General features: G+C 44.0%; 1 protein-coding gene across 2 annotated transcripts in view; it reads left to right on the top strand.

Annotated features, from left to right (window-relative positions):
• Positions 1 to 19442, top strand: part of LOC144931550 (cytoplasmic polyadenylation element-binding protein 2-like) — a 95584-nt gene that overhangs the window by 2196 nt on the left and 73946 nt on the right. For both annotated transcript variants that reach the window (XM_078855517.1, XM_078855516.1), the window contains exon 2: positions 6526 to 6694. In XM_078855517.1, coding sequence (XP_078711643.1) covers positions 6526 to 6694 — 169 coding nt within the window. The remainder of the gene's footprint in view (positions 1 to 6525; positions 6695 to 19442) is intronic.

Genomic DNA, 19442 nt, shown 5'->3' with positions numbered 1-19442 from the left:
CATTACACACACGCGGCGAGGACATTGTCAAAGCCTGAATTCTCCAGTGGATGGTCAGGCTTGGGGAGATTGTGTTAAAAGGGTTTTTTTTTCCACGGATGGTTAGTGGGGGTGGGGGCGATCAGCTGCCTTTCTGCCCATCACACTGGGGAAGTCACAAGGGTTCTGTATTTGGGGGTCCCTTGGGAGGCCAGTGGCTGACTTCACTGGTAAAGCAAATGATAGACAAATTGGACGTCGGGAGATCCAGTTTGTACGCGACTGACGAGCTCTTTATTTGTGTCCAGATCCGTGTCCTATTCGGAAGCTGATCGACCTTGCTGGACTTAAGAGGCCCAAGCGGGTTAGGGTTCAGGTGAGGGGCTAGCCCTTCCCCTAACGCCAGCCGCAATCCAATTCGTCATCCTCTTAATCTAGAAAGGCAGTGCAAGAAAGGGCAGGGTTGTCTTCTTGGAGTGAGATGGCCTCGAATAGGGAAATCCACTTCCATCATTGCACGGCGAAGCCTGTTATGCAATCGCCTGCACGATCCACGTCACACGCTTGGCTAATTAGGTAGGAAAATGTGAGCGCCCAGGCAATGGCAGCGGGTCTGCTTTAGGTTCTCTGCCACGTCTGACACGATGAGGTTGGGAGTGGTTTAGCGGCTGACGTTATGCTAAATCATTGCTCGGCAAGTGACACGTCAAGGAGTGGTTGGTATAATGTCTTGACGCACTCGCTGCCCGCTATGATCATTTGGTGGGCATACATTATTGGGGGAGGCAGCTGCCTGCCTGTTGCCCAACACATACTGCCACACAGACTGCAGACAGGAAAAGGGGGGGGGGGTCCACGGATTGTCAATTAAGACTGTGGGTGGGGGGGTAGAGAAAATTGTTGATATAAAAAGGTGCGCGTCTCTGTAAGCCGCCAGTTGCCACCCGCATCTTCCATTTTTAAATGGCTCCGCTCCCCACCCACTCCGGCTCGCTTTCGTGACATTCCTCGTGCGTGCGTGCGTGTTGGGTGTGTGTGTGTACGCGCTGAGCCAAAATAGCAACACAAAAACAACAATCTTGACGTCTAAAGGTATGCGTGTGTGTGGCCTTGCGACAAATCCATCCTGTTGTCGAAACGAGCTATGTGCCCAGAAAGCACGCATTTGAGGTAGGCGCGAGGTTGCTGCTTCTGCCATCGAAGGTGGACTTGGGACCATGGCGCACTCGTGTCGCGATGTAGATGTTTGTTGGCTTTCGCTACTTACTCCCCTTTAATGTTGACTGTGCCATGAATTCTATTGGCGGATCGCCCTGGCATTCCACAAGCGGCGCCCCATCAAATCCCCGCTCCATGCGCGGCGCGTGATGGTTTAAAGGGCAGCGCAGATGCGTTTTCTGCCATCTTGTGCCGAATAAAATAGGTGATGGGTAAACACCCCCAGTTAAATACGACATCTACACATGTGTACACGCAAGTACGTAATGTGTCACGTGTGCTCTATGTGTGTATATAATCGTCGAGCAGGAAATAGTCCTGAAGTAGAAAGTCCCAATTGGTGGTGGTATTGGATCGGTTAAAACAAGAGCCGGTAACACTTCAAACCCAAAAATGGAAAGAAGTTAATGGAGCGGGCAAAAACGAAGGGCGAGAGAATGAGCTGACAGATGCTTCCCCAGAAAGTTAAGATGGAATAATGCATGCCGATTAAATTCATAATTCATAGCGTTTGCAATGCACTACAATGCAGCGACGCAGGTGTGCCCTTTACTTGTCATTGAGTGCTATTGCACTCAATGACAAGTAAGCCGCGTCTTGGTGTTTCGTTTTGCCTCTAGGAAGTGGCTGTAAATGAACTGTCACCGATCCCCGTGCACATGCTGGCATAATAATCTTGGTTCTTTCGGTAAAGTCACGTAGATAGAAAATAAAAAAATTAAAATTCCAAATAAATTCAAATGACTTTACCGAAAGAAGCAAGAATATGAATTACTGCAGTCACGAAAGTTTTCAGTCTAAATTTTTATATCCTGTAAATAACTTATACCCCACTTAAAGCATTGAATCACAATTAACCCGACTTCCTTTTGTATTATGAATGTATTTCCTGTTTAGAGAAATACAAGTGAGGAAGGTGTTCGTGTAGTTTATGGAAACAGTATTCAAATTCAACTTAACCACCACTATTTACCAAAGATAAACAGCTGCCGACTTAGAACGAACACGTTGACGACTTCTGGTCAACCGTTTTCTTTCTATTACTTCAAAAACATTGCGTGCGCTATAACCCATCATTAACCACTCCCAGGTCCTATTGATAGACTGACTGATCCTCGGCATGATAATGTGGAATTTCCACCATAGCCTCGAAGTCACCAAACCGACATGAGCGCACCACTCCAGGACTTGTTTAAGGATGGTGACACAGCCCTGGCTTGTGACAGTCAGCATATACGATGGATGGAAACTAATAATGCGTTAGCTGTCCGTATTATTATTGTTACGAAAATACATTTGGGGGTGGGCGGGGGGGTGAAGCGATGGTACAGTGGTTAGCATGGTGGACTATGGACCCAGCGAGTTCGATTGCCAGCAACGACTAACATCAGTAATATCTGAACCGGCCTTGCCGTCCCCCCCTTCACCAACCCGCACTCTCCAGCATGTGCGAGTATGGTAAAAGCAACCCCTATGACATGCATGGCGCAGGGAGGTGTTCAACCATCATTAAGTGACACATAGTTATTATTAGTATCTTTCCATTATTGCAGCATTTTGTACTATATATTAAATATCATTTACATGCCTTGGCAACGCACGGTTGTATGAAGGCCTCCATGTGTTGGAAATAATTTGAGCATATTTAACCACGCAGGGAAGTGGGGGTTGGCGATGGGTTTGGAGGGGGGGGGGGTCCAGAACTGGTTCGGATATCACTCGCAGCTGACATAACTGGCTGTTGCTGAGAATCGAACTAATCGCTGTGTCGTGCAATGTGTCTCCCACTGCACAACCGCTCCTCCCCATATGGCTCGGGAATTGGGTTTCACAGTCTTGAATGAGACATGAACCTGCACCCACCCACACGCCCAGGCCATTTAAATGCATTCAGAGTCCCTGGACCGGTGGTCATTGACCCAGAGGCGTTTTGGGTTATCGGTACAGTTCCAGTGAGCTCATCTGCATGCAATTGCTGATCCCATGCCTCTGAACATCCTAATTGTATGCCAGCGTTACTCTCCAGTTCTGGGCTGTTGAATAACATCGGCACTGCTGTGAGAACATGTCTTTCATACTGGAGAGTTGTTTGTATAAATTAATACATTAAGTGTTACGGTAGTCTCTAACTCGAAATGCAGTCACACCGGCACAATTAAGGTACCATTTAGAGAGCCTGATTGGCAATGGTCCTTTTAAATTTTGTCTTTAGGAATTTCGTTTCAAACAACTTATGAATTGTACAGACATTTGCGGTAAATGCAACGTATTTGAATGGCCCTTTTTCTATACTGGTGCTCGAATGGTCAAGTGTAAACACTGGATTGTGTACTATTGCAAATAAGCAGAACATTTTAAGTGAAACCAAGCCACTAATTAGGCGAACAGTTGTGTCGGGGATGGCGCCTCAAGGGAGTGGCGATGCGAATACCAAAATTGTGCATGCATTATCCGTAGGGTTTTGTACTCTGATAATGAGTTGCTGTTAGGGCCACAACCCAATTAGTTTAAATCAGCCCATCCAATTCTGTAAGTTCTATGGCTACAAAGAAGGGTGCTGCGTGTGGTTTATCTGTCGCTCCAGACATTGTTGAAATCTGCTGCAGGTTTTTGAATGATATAATCAAACGAGTGTAAATACAGTAATGTAGTCAGTGCAGTAATTTAAAAATAAATTGTGTATGCAAAATTACTAAATACACATTGTTATTTGCACAGGTAGTTTTAGTAACGATTAAAATACTTACATTGTATACATTCACACAACTTAAGTATACATCAAATGCTTAGTGGAATTAAACATGTTAGCCGCGTAGAAAATGAAATGGTTATTTCAGCAGATTTGCCATCGAGATGCTGGCTTTTTTCAGGAATGGATTGAACATGAGTTTTGAGCAGATGGCAACCCAGTTACGGAAGGGACCACTGTTTATTAGTTTTGGGAGGGGTGGAGACATGGGAGTTTGGAAAGGGATAGGGGTCTCAATTGGCTGAAATCTGGGTTGCGCCTCGACTGCAGAAGCTAAAACGAGGCCACAATTCGCCGTGATGTTAGGCAGGGGATGAGCAAGTCAGCTTTGGCAAAATTAGGACACCTGCATTTTAATGCTGTCGTCATGTAATCACCTTGGACGCTGCAAATTAAATTGGAGGACGGTGAAAACCGAGAGCATTTGGTTGCGTGATTTGGGTTTGTGTGGAGTGTTTGGTGTGTGATTTGTACAATTATTGCAGCTTCGAAAAGACAAAAAATTGCTGTCTAACATGTACGAACATAAAAGCGCTCGATTGACTCGAGTTGATGAGCATGACATTTTCGGGTGATGTAATGGCTATTGTTATTGTTGCCTGTCCCATTTCCTATTGTCTGTCGGGACCAATGCTAAATTAAGGCTCATAAACCACCTTAACTCGCCAATTTCTGTTTACACAATAGTCAAATTTGTTTGTGAAACACAATCTATGTTTTTATAGTTTTCCAGACGCAAGCACTAACAGTATTTCTCCCATTCACTGCCCTTTATGTTTGACCTTGCCTCGCTTTCTGAATAATGTTTCATCTTAGCTGCCAAGTGTAAAAAACAAAACAAAGATGTCACTTACAGCCAAAGTTTAATTTTATACTTTGGTTGCCGATTGGAGGAGACAAACTTGCATTCTAAATTTACCCAGCAGCACCCGAGATTTGACAAAAGGCCACCGTTGAGCAGCGTTTGCGAGTCTGTATATCTGTATATGGACCGTGAAGGACACAATGAGACTCCGGCTATTTGCAGCAGATAGCTAAAGGATTTCTTATATTCCTAGCTCACAATTGGTTGGGTGCAATCACTGACTATTTTGTTGTAATGTAGTGTTTTTTTTTACTCTTGGTGATGGGGTTGCAATTTATTTCGGCCACCGTCAATGCTCGCTTCAGGCTGTTTTGGCCGCACATCTTATTCGCTTGCCCAATCCCAATATAAAGTGAGCAGATCATTAGTGCCGGTGTGTTATTCGTTATGGTTCTCTGAGTAATGTCTGGCTCGGCTTTATTTACAGTTGGCAGAGTTAACAGACATCAGCCGTTCTGCTTTTGTTTTCGTTCTGATAATATCCCAGATGTTTGCTTAGTGTGTGCCATGTTGACTGATAATTAGCGGAATGGAGATTTTTTTTTAAAATAATAAAATAATTAGCCCCATTACAGCAACTTTATATTACATCTGAACAAGTCAGGACATAATAGCAGCAATCGCATGACGCCATTTAACGCTGCTGTTGTTGAAAGTCTGGTTTTCAAATCGGTGTGGTTGCTAATTGTATGGCGTGATGCCCTAGAGTCTGTGCTCGCTTTCAAGAGTGTTCGTACAATCAGTTCATACAATGTCTGATGCGTGTTGCTTCGGGGCAGAACAATGCGACGATGCGAGGATTAATCAATGAATACAAATTCTTAAGCTAACTTATGCATGCGTGTAAGAGTCGCTTTTTTCCCCGATTCATCTTCTTTGGATGGAGTGGGTGTGTGGCACCCCTGCAGCCGCTAGAGGTGCTACAGTTGACTACAATATTTATTAGTTAATCAAATCCTCATGGAGCTGGGGTGTAGCGGGATTAATTGTTTCACCTTTAGTACAATAGCCATCTTATTGCATTAAAATACTCCTAGCAAACCCGTGTTTAATGCTGTAAAATACGCCTTTTCTATTAGTCCGGAAATCATTGTCTATAATAGTTGGTGTTATGCTCAAATAGCTCATTTACCTTCAATGATTATGGCATGGAGCAGTACATAATGTGTATACACCCCAAGTGTTGGGCGTATACACAATGTGTGTGTACGTCTGTGGTAATCCGATGGTGAGACTGGCTCTTGCCATGAGAATGGATTGCTAATGCTAATGAGGATTCTCTCCACTGAGACACATCTGCTGTAACTTGGCTGTTACAATATATGTATAACACTTGCTATCTAGTATCTGAATGATAACATCAACTCACTACACTTGAGAAAACCAGTTTTAATAATGGACAGCTCAAAGCCATTATTCAAACCCACAATCGTAGCAGTGCCCGCTCGACACTGAGCTCAGAGCCACCTGGTCACCTCCTTCCTGCCTTGGGCATGTGCTCCGTGACATAGCTGGCAAGTGTTCAGGCGGTGTAACTGCTGCGCTAGACCCCACTGGCCAGTGACCCAGCCGTCGTGCTACGAGGAGAAGGGGAAATTGAACAGAGGGGACGGTCCATTTCATTTGGTGCACCAGGGCCCTCGTGCCGACCAACGCGACACCAGAGCGTACGTTTTTAAACTGGCGTGGTTTTTTCCTGCCGTGCCGTGTGCAGGACCGTGGCCGTCCCTTCGACCCGCTGAGCATGCAGGCCTTGGAGACCTCGCTGCTGGACATCATGCGCAGCGAGCACGACCCCCTCAAGGGGACGCCGCCGCCAGCCAATGGCGCCGCGCTCACCGCTGCCGCCGCTGCTGATATGGTCTGGAGGAGCCAGTTTGCCGGTGAGGTCACGGCGAATGATTATTACACGCAGCTTCAGCCCCTCTGTCCCACGCACATGTCTGTGTGTGTGTGTGTCCTTTGTCTTTGGGGAGCCGGTAAGTGTAGAAGTTATCGCGCTGCATGATGGACCCCCGCCACCCGAGTCCAATTCCTGGCCACCGCCAACATCGTCGTGCGACGTGCTAGCCTTATTGCTCGTCAACAGCACTTTCCGCAACAACCTCTGTAGGCTACACAGGAAATCATCTTTTTTTTAAATCCCTTTATGTGGAGAGTGGTGGCACAGTGGTATCGCACTTTGCTACAAACCCGACAACCCGAGTTCGATTCCCGTAAACATCAGCACTGATGAGACAAAAGTGGTCAGGAGTGGTTCTGGCTACAATTCCCCTGGTTTAACCTATCGGTTGTAGTAGGTGCTCGCGACCAGCATTCATGCCAGTAGCCTGCATTACTTGATGCTGGGGAAACATGCCCTCCTGTGCGAGCCTAGTAGGTGGTTGCCAACATCACTTTCCTCTTATGTTCTGTAATGTTAAACAGGGATCTCTGTCTATCTCTCAACACACCAGTGTGCTGAAGTAATAACTAATTGGCACTTTTTTTCTTTACTTAACAAATTTTACTAATTGGCTGTGTCGAGTGGTGATGGGTTTAACAACACATTTATATTTACATGATCTAACACAAAAAACCTTTATGAAAATTCTCTGCCTAGCAGTGGCGTGGTATTTTGTCCACTGCACTGTTCTCTGGGTCCAGGGTTCGATTCCTTGCCACGTGCAACCCCAGTGGCAATTGATATCTTTACCTGACCTGTGTCTCCTCTGAAATGAGAACATTGTCCTGTACGTGTTCAAAATCAACAATGGAGTTACAAAGGTGGCTATGCGTGGTGCAGGCTATACCGTTCCTCCAAGTATTGTGCCAGCTTGTATAGGTACAAACTATAACTGCTCTTGCTAGTAGTAGTTGCAGTCTATAAGGTTAAACAGGGAATATTTGCCACTTATGTTTTTAATTATGTACGGAATTACATCGGTGATGCTTGATATGTCCAGTACATTTGGCACATTGATTTCCAGATTTAAAACTTTTATACTTAAAATGTAAACACGGAGGACAAACATTTCAATTTGGATATGTTTATAATTCCTTGCTAATGACATTCGGTGTATGGCAGCTTTAATGTTTAATAAGTATCAAATACCAAAGTACGCAACACATACGCTTTTGCAGGGGGGCTATATATGTGCTCTTGTGAAAATAGTTGGCTGAAAAAAAATCTTGATTGACATTTTTTGCAGACAAACCTAAAAGTTTTCTTGTCCCCCCTCCAGCCCACAGATCCCCATGGGGTAGATGGAAAACGGCAGACGTCTTGCTCTTAATAAAGCACATCGTTGTGATCTCTTAAGTTGTTCCTGACCTCAGGCAGGACAGAGCAGATGAAAAACACGGCCATGGCAATGCTTAGTGCATTTTAAAAGGGCCCCCCATCTTAGCTGTGCAAATTGTGAGAAAGTATAATCGGCCCACTGTGCTATGTTATTGTCAGAAAGGGGAATTTTTTGAACACGAGTGCTGTAGTGCCAGCCTTTACCGCAAATTATACACAAATTATACTGAGGATCGGGGCTGGTGGGGACGAAGGGGGGGGGGCTTTCCAGTAATTTGGTCAGAGGCCGAGCTATGGGAAAGACTACAGGGTGTGTGGACTTGCCTGCCGCAGTGGTCGGTGATGTGGGTGCTTAAGAGACAGCTCGGGATGTCTGTGAAGCCATGGAGGTGTCGTATGTCACTCTATATTTATAGAGTCAATCGGGAAGTGTATTTTTCCAAGAAACGAAGGTTCCTGTGATATTTGAAAGAACTTAAGTCGTGGGTATAAATAAATTCCCAAAACTAAATACAAATCCCGCGTTCTCCCAGTTGAGAACTTTCCAGAATTAAATGGGGGTTGTTGTTTTTTCAAATGTCCATTTCATTTAATAGTGTGAAAATTGAGGCCAGCTTGGCTTGTGAAAAAAATGTCATTCCACTGCTATTAAGAACGCAAAAGAGCCCAACATCCAGCTACAGAATGTATGGCAAATGTGGCATACTTAGTAAATTTAGACACAGATCCAGTAGCAGTAACCTAATAATTAAATGTCGCTCTACTCTGCTCGGGTGTGGCTCAGTTGCCGGTGACTTGGGTCCTTTTTTTAAACCTTCTAGTTCTGCCAGATGCCTGCTCACGCTGGATATGCTGAGATTTGTGAAAACAGAGTAAACAGACCCCTTCAGATGCCCTTTCCACAAACCGGCTTGTTTTTAATAAAAGTAAATAAAAGCAAAAAAAACCCCTCAAAGATGAAGTAAACATTTAGGGGATTTATGATGCACACAGAGGGTGGCCAGTGTAAGCCCCGATGTAATATGATGTTGGTTGCAAAAGCTGATCTTTATTTAAAATCAACAGAAGAATTGTTGGAATGTTGTTCTGTTTTGGCATCAGTATTCCACCGTGTTACAAAACAAGGCTTCATAAAACATACAACCTCCCAATGTCAAATAAGTCAACGTAGTTAAAAATAATGTACTTTTATTTATCTGTCACTTTGTTTGTCAATACCTTAATTAAAAGGCTTTGATGCCCTCTGTTACAACAACAACCCCACTTGTTTTTGAATGCTTGTCCCTCAGTACTTGTAAGAATCGTATCTCCAGCAACTTGTTTGCCTATTTGCCTTCAACCCAAGCCTTTGTCTTAGAAAAGAAAAAAACATCTGATACATTTATATTAGCTGTACAAATATTTCACCAAGCAGGAGCTGCCGTTTGGTATGTGTGCAATGTGCAAGCCACTGGCATTTTTGTAAAGGGCTTTAACTCGAACGCTTGTGGCAAAGTACAACTTCCAACAGCCGAGAAAGCGAAACATTGTTGCATTCTCTGTGGCCTCGTGACTTGATCAGCCTATGCCTGGTGCCCCTGTCTCGCCAATAATAATTATCAGTTATGCATTGTCCAAATGAGACCAAAAACAAGTTGTGTTTTGAAGACCCATGAGCTGTGCCATCACTACCTTGTGATGGTCGTGTGACTCGCCAACCAAGCGCTTTATTAATTCACCCTCTGGGTGGCACGGCTTGGTATGCCCAAGGTCTTGGCTTCATTTAATCACCCGAGCGGAAAGTGACTGCCTTTGTTGCCTGCATGCTTTTGCTCTCCAAGCAGAGAGATCCGGAGAATGCTTCCCCCCCCCCCTCACAAATACGCCACCCATTTTTTTTGTTCGTCTCATCTGGAGCTCGTTGGTAACGCAAGTATGGACGATGGTGTTGCCAAGTTTAACGTTCGCTCAAAGTTGCTCTGTTTTAATAATTATTGATATTGGCTGCCAACCATCCCCAAAAGCACTGACCTCAGTCAAATGGTTGCGAATGCAACTCTGCTGGCAAGCCGAGCCCGATAGATGCGATGTGTGCATCTCCAAGAAATGTATCGGTGTCGGTGTTGGATGAGCATCAATAAAGCGTCGCTGTACGGTACGTACGTTTAAAATTGGCGTAAAAGGACGCGGTGTCATCCAATGTATATATGTACCGTATGACGTTATTAAAGTCACCAAGGGCTTGGCTGAATATAAATGAGCGTCTCGTGGTGCTTGTCACTGTCGGTGGCCTGAGCCAGCGATGTAAATTCCACAATCCGATGACAGGACCTAGTCTATCCATTGGATTGTATATGAGACTTAAATAAAATCTGCATAGGTCAATAACAGTGAATTGAATACACGCGATTTCATACTACTGTACATGTAAGAAAATTAACAAAGTGATTTGAGGAAAGTTTTTTTACTAAAACCAATTCCCCTTTTATTTCCCTTGCCACTTGTACAAACACACACACACTTTATGTCTGGGTCAGTGGAACTAAAGGGCTCAATCTTGCTGACAACAAATAGAAGCGCCAACTTTGTTCCTACAATGTCTTTATGCGACGCAGTATTTGCCATGTATTAACACAAACCTGTACATGTGTCGAGCTTGGTGGAGCGTTAGCATTAGCGGTTGGCACACTGGGCTTTAAACCCGGTGACCTGAGGTTCATTCGTGGCCACGGCTAACCTTGGTGGGGATTTTTTATTATAGAACCAATCTTGGGCATGCCCCCCGGTTCACCAACGAGTACTGAGAAGTGTGAAGTATGGTCAGAAAACAGCCCCATTACCAAAACATACTTGCCAACCTATACAGTTTACTCGTATTCTTGTATAGGGAAATTGGGTTTTTAGGTCCATACGGCGTACAGACGCTTCAATACGGGCAAAAAAAAATTTAGTTTTTGTTTGTGTTTCTCCCTTGTGATGGGACTTTGTAGGATGAAAATGAGATTTATAAGGCCACGGGGTGACCAATCAGGTCTGAATTGGTCTGTAATAAGGTAGGGCACTGATAAGGGGTTGACAGGTATGCCAACACTGTGCAAGAAATCCCTCCAATAGGTTAACCTTGGAGAAATTTTTAAAGCTATGCGCAAGGCCAGATTCGTTTTATTCTGTGCTTATGAATTGCATTTGCTTTGAAGTTGTAGGCAAGTATGCTGACATGGCAGTTATTTTTTGCGTGAACAAAGTTAAGCATTATTGAGTTTCAAGAGTCCTGCTTTGGAATTGTATTATTTAGTCAAATATTTTCGAGAACGTTTGTATTGACATATTTACACGTGCCAAATTACTCGTTAATGTAATTGGCCAAATCTCCGAATGCATGATCCTCCTGGAAAAAAAAATCTCTCCTTCCAGACGAGGGGCTTTCTGGGTAAATAAAGGACATTAATCTTAATTATAATGATCTTGCAGCACTGTCAAATATTACACAATGGGTTTGTGTATGTGTGGGTATGTGTTCTTGGGTTGTGGGAGCATTGTCTTTATCGTTATCGCAATGACCGGTTTGGTTCCTGACGGCGAACATCGGTGATAATTGGCGTCCGCTATTGGCGTGGGCCTAACCATCGGTCAACTTCGCCTGTAAATGACAACCTTGTGCCTTGCGTCAACAGCAGGGCTGGAGAGAAAGGCGCTGCCTGGTGTGATGCGGGCTGCACCCCGTGGTGAGCTGCTCCAGCTATAATAGGCACTCACTGACGGCACTTTTGCCAACAGCATGGCTAGATTGATAAGGGCTCTTGTGAAATGCGTCTTTGTGTCGATGGAGTCCCGCTGTGAAGATTACCATAATGTACGACAATTCTAAGGACCTGGGTTCAATTCCAAACCATGTGCCGAAATAACGTGGCACACGGTGCCTGCTGAGAGGGGGGTGGAGATGAGGTGTATTGAGAGCACCTGGCATGTGCCTGCGAGTGAAGACTTTGTGTTTGCCATGGAGACTCGTTCAGTGCTGCTGGGGGAATGGGTAAAGCCACTGCGGTTGTTGCCGAATGGCCAGACACGCTCAATGTTTTTGATATCGCTAATAGGACACCCACTCCACATTTGGGACACGGCGTTTTTGAGTCTGCGTTTTTCTCTCTTCAACAAGATGATGTAAAATTCGGATTTTGTCGATGACGGAACGTTTACGCCAGTATCGCACAAATAGTTGGCTCGGTAGTCGGGCAGTAGCCAGTAGTTTAGTAGATGTGTAGTTTAGTAATAGTTGGGCAAAACTCATTTTACCTATGACAAGGCGGGGGTGGGGAGAGGGAAGTGAACTTCACGGATTCCCATCTGAAATCCACCCAGGAACCATTTGCTAGTTGGACACCCCCAACTTCTAAAGTCTGTGCCCCGGCTGCTGGTGTACTTATTTTTTTTAATTTACAAAAAAAACCCTCCAAAGAGTGTCTCATGGCAGAGGCAGGCTAGAACACGTGCTTGGCTTTGCGAGTTCAAACACATGTAGATCAAGAGGCGTTGCCTCAACTCAGAACACCCCCCCCCACCTCGCTCCATCCAACGGTGGTTTGCTCCACTGTCAATTGCCAGCACATGTTTTTACCCCCTCTTACAGATGCCTCTGTGGACAGAGGTTTGGAAAGCGTTTATGGATTTAGTTTCAATATTTGTTGGGGTTTTTGTTGTTGTTACATTGCAACGCCGACTTCCCTCTCACTTGTTGTTACAGTATTTGTCGACGTACACAATGGAAGTGAAAGAAACCTTCGTTTCCAATCACTGTAGAAGCCGTTTCCCTTTGCCTTACCCTCATGGGCACAATGTGAGCATGTTGCTTATTTATATTGGGCATGCTTGTATCCAGCTTCTCGGTGTTCGTCGTCTTTATTCGCACGAGCCGTAATTTTCCGTGTGCCGATTCTTCCTCTTGTTCCCCGTGCCTTTGTGCAGATGAGAGGAATGATCCAGAGGTGATGATACATTGATCCGATCATCCGTATTTATCCGCACCTTGCTGCACGGATAAAAGGAACAATTTGTGTAGATAAACCCTGATAAGTGGATATGTCCCTGTCACCTCTTGCATCACATTTTAATAAGAGTAGTTTGACTCTATATATTATCATATGCATAGGCAGTGGTGCACAAGCACAAATAATATGAAACTCAACGCGTTCATTAATGACACTGCCTTAAAAGGAAGCGTATATATCATTTAATGTACCACCAACACTGTATAATTTAGCTTTTACTACAAGTGAGTTTGAGTAATACATGTTGGATTACTGAAATATTTGTCTGTTATTCAATAGCTACTAATATGTAACTATTTTCATATTCATAAAATATAATCAGGAAACCTAAAATGTTATTCTCATTAGGCTCAATGTTGTAAAATACAGTCTCCAACTCTCCTCTCTGGCGTCGCAGTATGCTATAAAGAAGGACCATTGACCAACACATCACCTACATATACTTTTCCTTTAATGGCAATGTTATTGATGAACGTGTTTAATGTTTGTACAATAGATAGTGTAAATGGTCAAGAGCGCATGCGCACACGAGCACACACTGTACTAGATGGTAATTTCACATTGTCCAGACAGGCCTCACCGAGCCTCAAGGCTTTGCGATGAAGGGCCTGCTCGGGATGTTTGGTCAATGTTGGGTTAAGGGTGGAGAGCAGAGTTCCCAGATTCGATGCAAGCCAGCATGTACCGTAGGTGCATGATATTAATGTATCAGACTTTGAGGTGAAGTAAGAAAGAGCCTTGGATGGTGGGTAATTTTGTGGGCCCCCCCTCCCTTTTAACCAATACACCAACCCGCATGGTGAAGTATGGTCAAAAGCCCACATGACCGCCAAGGCATAGGGAGGGTGTCATCCATCAGTTGATTTACAATGGGCTGTCAATCGTTACTGTTATTATTGTAGGACTTAGCAGTGTGCTGGTAAGGCATGTGGTGTTATAAAATAGCCCCAGTATGGATGACTGCATGGCATGCTGGTGCATGTGATCATCATGTGAACACTGAGCATGGGATGATGGGACCGATAGTGGCGTGTTTGTGGTGTATCTTAAAATAGCAATTAAGTCCCGTATGTTAGGCAATTTGGACATTGATCTTGAACAATATTCAGTGGGTACTTTCAACACCTGCCTTTGAAACGAAAGGAAGCTGACTTTTAATAAAATCACCTTAATATGAAATTGCCACATGCAGGAAATGTCTTGCATAACCTTGGGAGTTTAACCAAGAATCTGATCCCAATACTTGAACAAAGTGTATACAGATATCGGTTATTTTTTAGGTTTAGTTAAAATGCAGCAAAGGGAGTGCGCTTGAGCAAGGCACTGCTAGAAAGGTGATGGCCGATGTTCAAGACTGGTTATGGAATGGCAGCGAAAGGCGATAACATGCCCAAGAGAACTACCACCATCGAGATGGAGGGGTGAGATCAGCTTATGCTCAGCAACGAGAGGCTTTGTTTTGGTGCCGTTTTATTGTTTATTGATTGTTTTATTTGCTTGGTGGTAGTAGTAAGGTTTTTATTTGATTGCAGGTGGCTGTATATGAGAATTGGTCCTTATATATAATTTATCTACAGCGACATGGAATGCTATTTATATGAATTATGCTACATAAAATTAAAGTATTATCATTATGGTGAGGGATGGCAGTCGTGTGTGGCGGGCCTTCATCCAGCAGTGGAAAGACAATGGCTGATCATCGTTATTTCTTTTCATCCACTTACATTTAATGTTTTTTAATGGTTAATTTAATTATTGTTTGTGGAAAAATCTAGTATTTGGTGGTTATGCAAATTATATATACGGGCAAACGGGCCAAAAATAAAATGTTGAATCGTACATTAATTGTACGCTGTAACACATCCCTCGTACACCTTGAAATGTGTTTAAGAAGCTCCATCATGGGACCTCCCTTGCCAGTACCAAAATATGAGAATAGGTTTTCCCCTTTTTTTTGGCAACAAAACAGGTGTTGAGATGTATAGGTGTTGAGATGTTAAAACACCAAACTGAAACCTTTTACAAGGAATCATGTCTGCATTAACCACGTAACTTGTGGTCAGAATGCAAACAAAAAACGTACTATGATAAATTCTGCATTGTCTTTGAAACTGATTGGTCCACACCAGAGACAGCTTTCTTTTGGCGTCCTCTGGTCTAACACCGTTTTGACCTATTCTCATATGTTTAACAAGTGTGGTAATTATACGATTCAATCAAGGCAGGCATATTTTGTGTGGAAAAATAAGCAAATGAGTTACACAAATTGAGCAGCCTGATGGACCAAATTTCTTAGTAATCTTAATACATATGGGGTGTAATTTTGAGGGCTATTATCGACATTTCCATAGCAAATATTACTTTTTTTATATGGAGTTGGTCAATGATTTGACACATTCGCTAACCTCAATGCACCATACGCATCCAAAGCCATGGATGAAAGTCTTTGTCCGAGTAAGTGACACCATGGTATATTCTGAGCATTTCTCTAAGGAAGGTGCACACATCATTCCTCTGAATTGTAGTCCTAATTGGTTGACATACCTTGCCCATGATTATCTGAATGATTAACTATGCATTATGAATTTACGCAATGTACTTCAAAATCGCAGAACTGCCCAGAGGTCAATTGAGCCCCGTTAACATTAAGCAATGGACACGTAAGTTGTCAAGCTGTGGGACTCCGCATTTCATGTATGTTCTATACAACCTATGTCCTATATTTGCAGTATACAGTGAGATGTTTATTGACCTTGATATATTTTCTTTCACTTTGATGTTTGGCTTGTACTGTGTTTCACTTTTTTTTAAATTTGCATGTGTATGTGACCTGCAGCCAAATATCATCCTGTCACATTTGTTTTTAAATCTTGCCATTGGGATATTCAAACCACTGGTCATGAGATACCTAATAATGAACTTACAAATTAGAAGGCTGCTCCTTTGAAAAAAATCCTAGTTGGCATTGACCTAGCCCATCATTCATTCAGGGCCAATAAAACAAGTACCCAGCGTCGTCATGTGAAGTGCAGCCCCAATGCTCGTTTGAGCATGAAGACACTTTAACAACTCCCGATCTTCCTGAGAAAATCTAAGTTGTTAGCCGAATAACGCAGGGCTCGGCACTGGTGAGATCTTTGGTTTGAATAGAGCAGAGACGGCCATGATTAAAGTGGTTTTTCTAGTTTAGGGATTTGATGGTGTAAGCCCAGTCACCAAAACTTGCACAACTTGTTTTTTTCAGTATTTTCCAGCTCTAAGAATTAAACGTATTTGTTTGATTGCCACGCAAACAAACGTGTCTTTGTAGCAAGGGCGTGTGACAAAGTGTGGATAAAGGGGGTTATTGAAGGGTTCTCGGCAGTACCATGGTAATGTTACCTTCCATGAGCTGTTGTCTAACAGAAGGGGATGCATTACTCTGTGAAGGTCCTCATGATCAGTTCATCAATTAAAGGATCCTTTGACCCATTATCCTTTACACTGATCCAATAATTGAAATGGCATCGTGGAACAGACAAAAAACGAAATGGAGAATTCACAGTACAGTAACCAATAATTGTTAATCTGCTGCTTGATAAAGGCCTCCCCATGCTGGATTGCTCATGGTGGTTTTTGTCCTTCACTGCTACAAAAAGCCACCCATCAACAACGCTGATTTAAATGAAAACAATACAAAATCGGTGACGTTTCAGGCAATGGCCCTTTCTCATAGCACATGGTCAGTGCAGGCTGGTGAACCTGGTAGTTGCCGGGGAGTTGCCCAGGACCGGTTCAAGTATCACTCCCCACTGGTATCAGCACTGGCCTCAAACTCGGGGGTGGGGAGGGGCGCAGAGTCGATAGCACAGCGCGTGATTCAACGCACCGCCGCTCCAACACGCTCGGTCGCGTGATACGACGCGTGCGCGCAACGCACGCGTTGTATCAGCAACCCTCGATTTCGATCCACACCAATTTGGGGAGGGCCGAGTGCATTCTGGGTCGGGGTGGGTTCGTCAAATGCGCTGCAGCCATCGGCCCTTCGTCCCCAGCTGCGTTTGAGGCTCGTGTGCAAAAGAGCACGGGCACGTGAATTCCACCTGATCTCCCCGCATCCCGATTTAGACATCCCTCCCCGTCCCAGCGTTTGTGCGCAAAGACGGCCAGCCAAGAACATTACGATCCACACGGACCGGCAGGGCCCTGCCAAACGATGCTCGCGGCTCTGCAGCGGCTGCCAATAAAAGTGTAACCGGTCTGGCACATCGTTTTCTTTCAACAGCAGCCCCACTGTGCCGCAGGGCGACATGGGCACTGGAAATTGTGCCCCGCGCACTTTTCATTTTTTGTTTAATCTACGTGTATGAAAAAAAAGGCAGTGGAAAATATGTGCTGGAATTGTTAAAATATCAAATACTGTTGAATGGCCCTTTTGTGCATATTTGAAATATTTTCAATATTTGCCAAAAATGTGAATGTGTACTGGTGAAAGTGTATATATATAAACATGTCATGTCTACCACATTCATTGACAGTGTACATGAGAAGACTGTGAAATGCTTTTTTGTAACAATTTATTCGTGTCTAAGATACACAATGAAATACACAAATATTTGCTAAAAATAATTAAATGTGATCTGATCCTAGTTGCTAGTATAGTTATATTTTTCACCCTAACATTGTTCTGTATCGCAATAGACAAAGCACTGGAAAAAGTGTTGTCAATCATTTGTCGGTTGTACGGTTGTTGAAGGTAGCCAGGTACTTGAGGGGTCCTCACACTGGGCTGCCTCCACTAATTTCCTGGGTTCAAATTCAGTCCCTGGATTAAACTGTGCCCTCGAGTGTCGTGAGTTGATGGTCTCTGCTCAGTTGCCATTTGGTTTAACAATAAAGCCGTAATAACGAGATGTTTTTCACTTAATTCGTCTTATCCCAGATTTTTTATTCCCTTTCCGATTGCAATGATACAATCACTCACTGCCAGAAGTGTAAAGTGCCTGTAGCTTGGTGTGGGAAAACGAGTCCTGATTGAAATGACCGACAACAATTTGCTTGCCTTATCTTCCAGTCATCGTTTTCTGATTTCGGGTGGTGCACCGCTAATTGCGGGTTACGAATGGGAACTTTTTCATCTCACGATTTGACACTGATCGTACAATTAGAATATAACTGGGGCAGGAAAATGCAAAACCATGTATTGCTTGGTTGAGCTTGTGCTTTGCAGTGCTGCATGGTTATGTAGAGAATTTGCATATTTCTTTAAAACCTCGAATGGCCCATTTACCATGCCGTTCTGCACGGTGACCGAGTCTTTGAAATTTGGTGTTCTCACACTTTTCGATGGCAGATATACAGTACCTATGCTGATGGAATAAATTGTGATAGTTTGTAATATTAGCCTATTGCTGCTTTTATATTTACAAGATTTTCTTGACTCAACTGGCATGACAAATCGTATAAATATCCCCCCTGCACTAAAAAAAAGCTGTCTGTTTGCCATCGGGTGCCTCTCCTCACAGTCTATTTAAATCCATCGTCGGTGGGCGGGAAGCCGTTGTGGTGGCAGTGGGGGCGTGAAGGGTAAAGGCTGTGGGATTTCAGAATGGAGAACATTTAATCCCAGCAGATGTAACTGTACGAGAAATGCGAGGGCGCCGTCGCACTGTTTCCATCCTGGAGTCGTACAGGGCCCAGATGGGCCGGCAACATCCATGCCAGTTTTATTCTCTCCTCCCAGCCAGCCAGCCAACTCACTCGCTCGGCAATGAGGAGCCATGCGAGTGCCTGGGCCCCATATTTTGCCAGCAGACTTTGAAGGTCACTTTGCTATTTTTCTCCCTGCCGCTCTGTCCCAATACTACGCTCGGCCTGTTTACTAAGCGTTATCTGCAATGGCTGCTGGCAGAGGCGCTGACTCATCGCGTGCCCTCAATGTCCACATTGCTTAATCCCTGTCTCTTCTCTCCCCGCTGTCTCCCCTTTGTGTCCGTCTCCATCAGAACAATTGACATTTCCACAGTAGGTGTGCTGCGCGAGCTTCATTTGCGTTCGGCCCTGCCTTTTGTTGCAAACACATGTTGGTTACGTCCTTGAAAAGTTATATTACCCCCCCTCCCACGTCATCTCTACGACGAATGCATATTTTTTGTTAAATTAGTATTGAGATAATAACAGCCGAAATATTAATGTGCGTTTTATATTGTGTACAGCAATCGTTTTGCTACCCGCTGAATAATTTCAAGTTTTAATGGCAAAACAAATTGAAAGTGCTTTGAAAATATTTACCACGGGCCTACATTTAAGTCGAATTCCTGTTTATTTTTACCTTGGTCACATAAA

Source organism: Lampetra fluviatilis, chromosome 4 (genome assembly GCF_964198595.1).
Source record: "Lampetra fluviatilis chromosome 4, kcLamFluv1.1, whole genome shotgun sequence".
NCBI classification, from domain to species: Eukaryota; Metazoa; Chordata; class Hyperoartia; order Petromyzontiformes; family Petromyzontidae; genus Lampetra; species Lampetra fluviatilis.
This window is presented reverse-complemented; position numbering and strand designations above follow the sequence as displayed.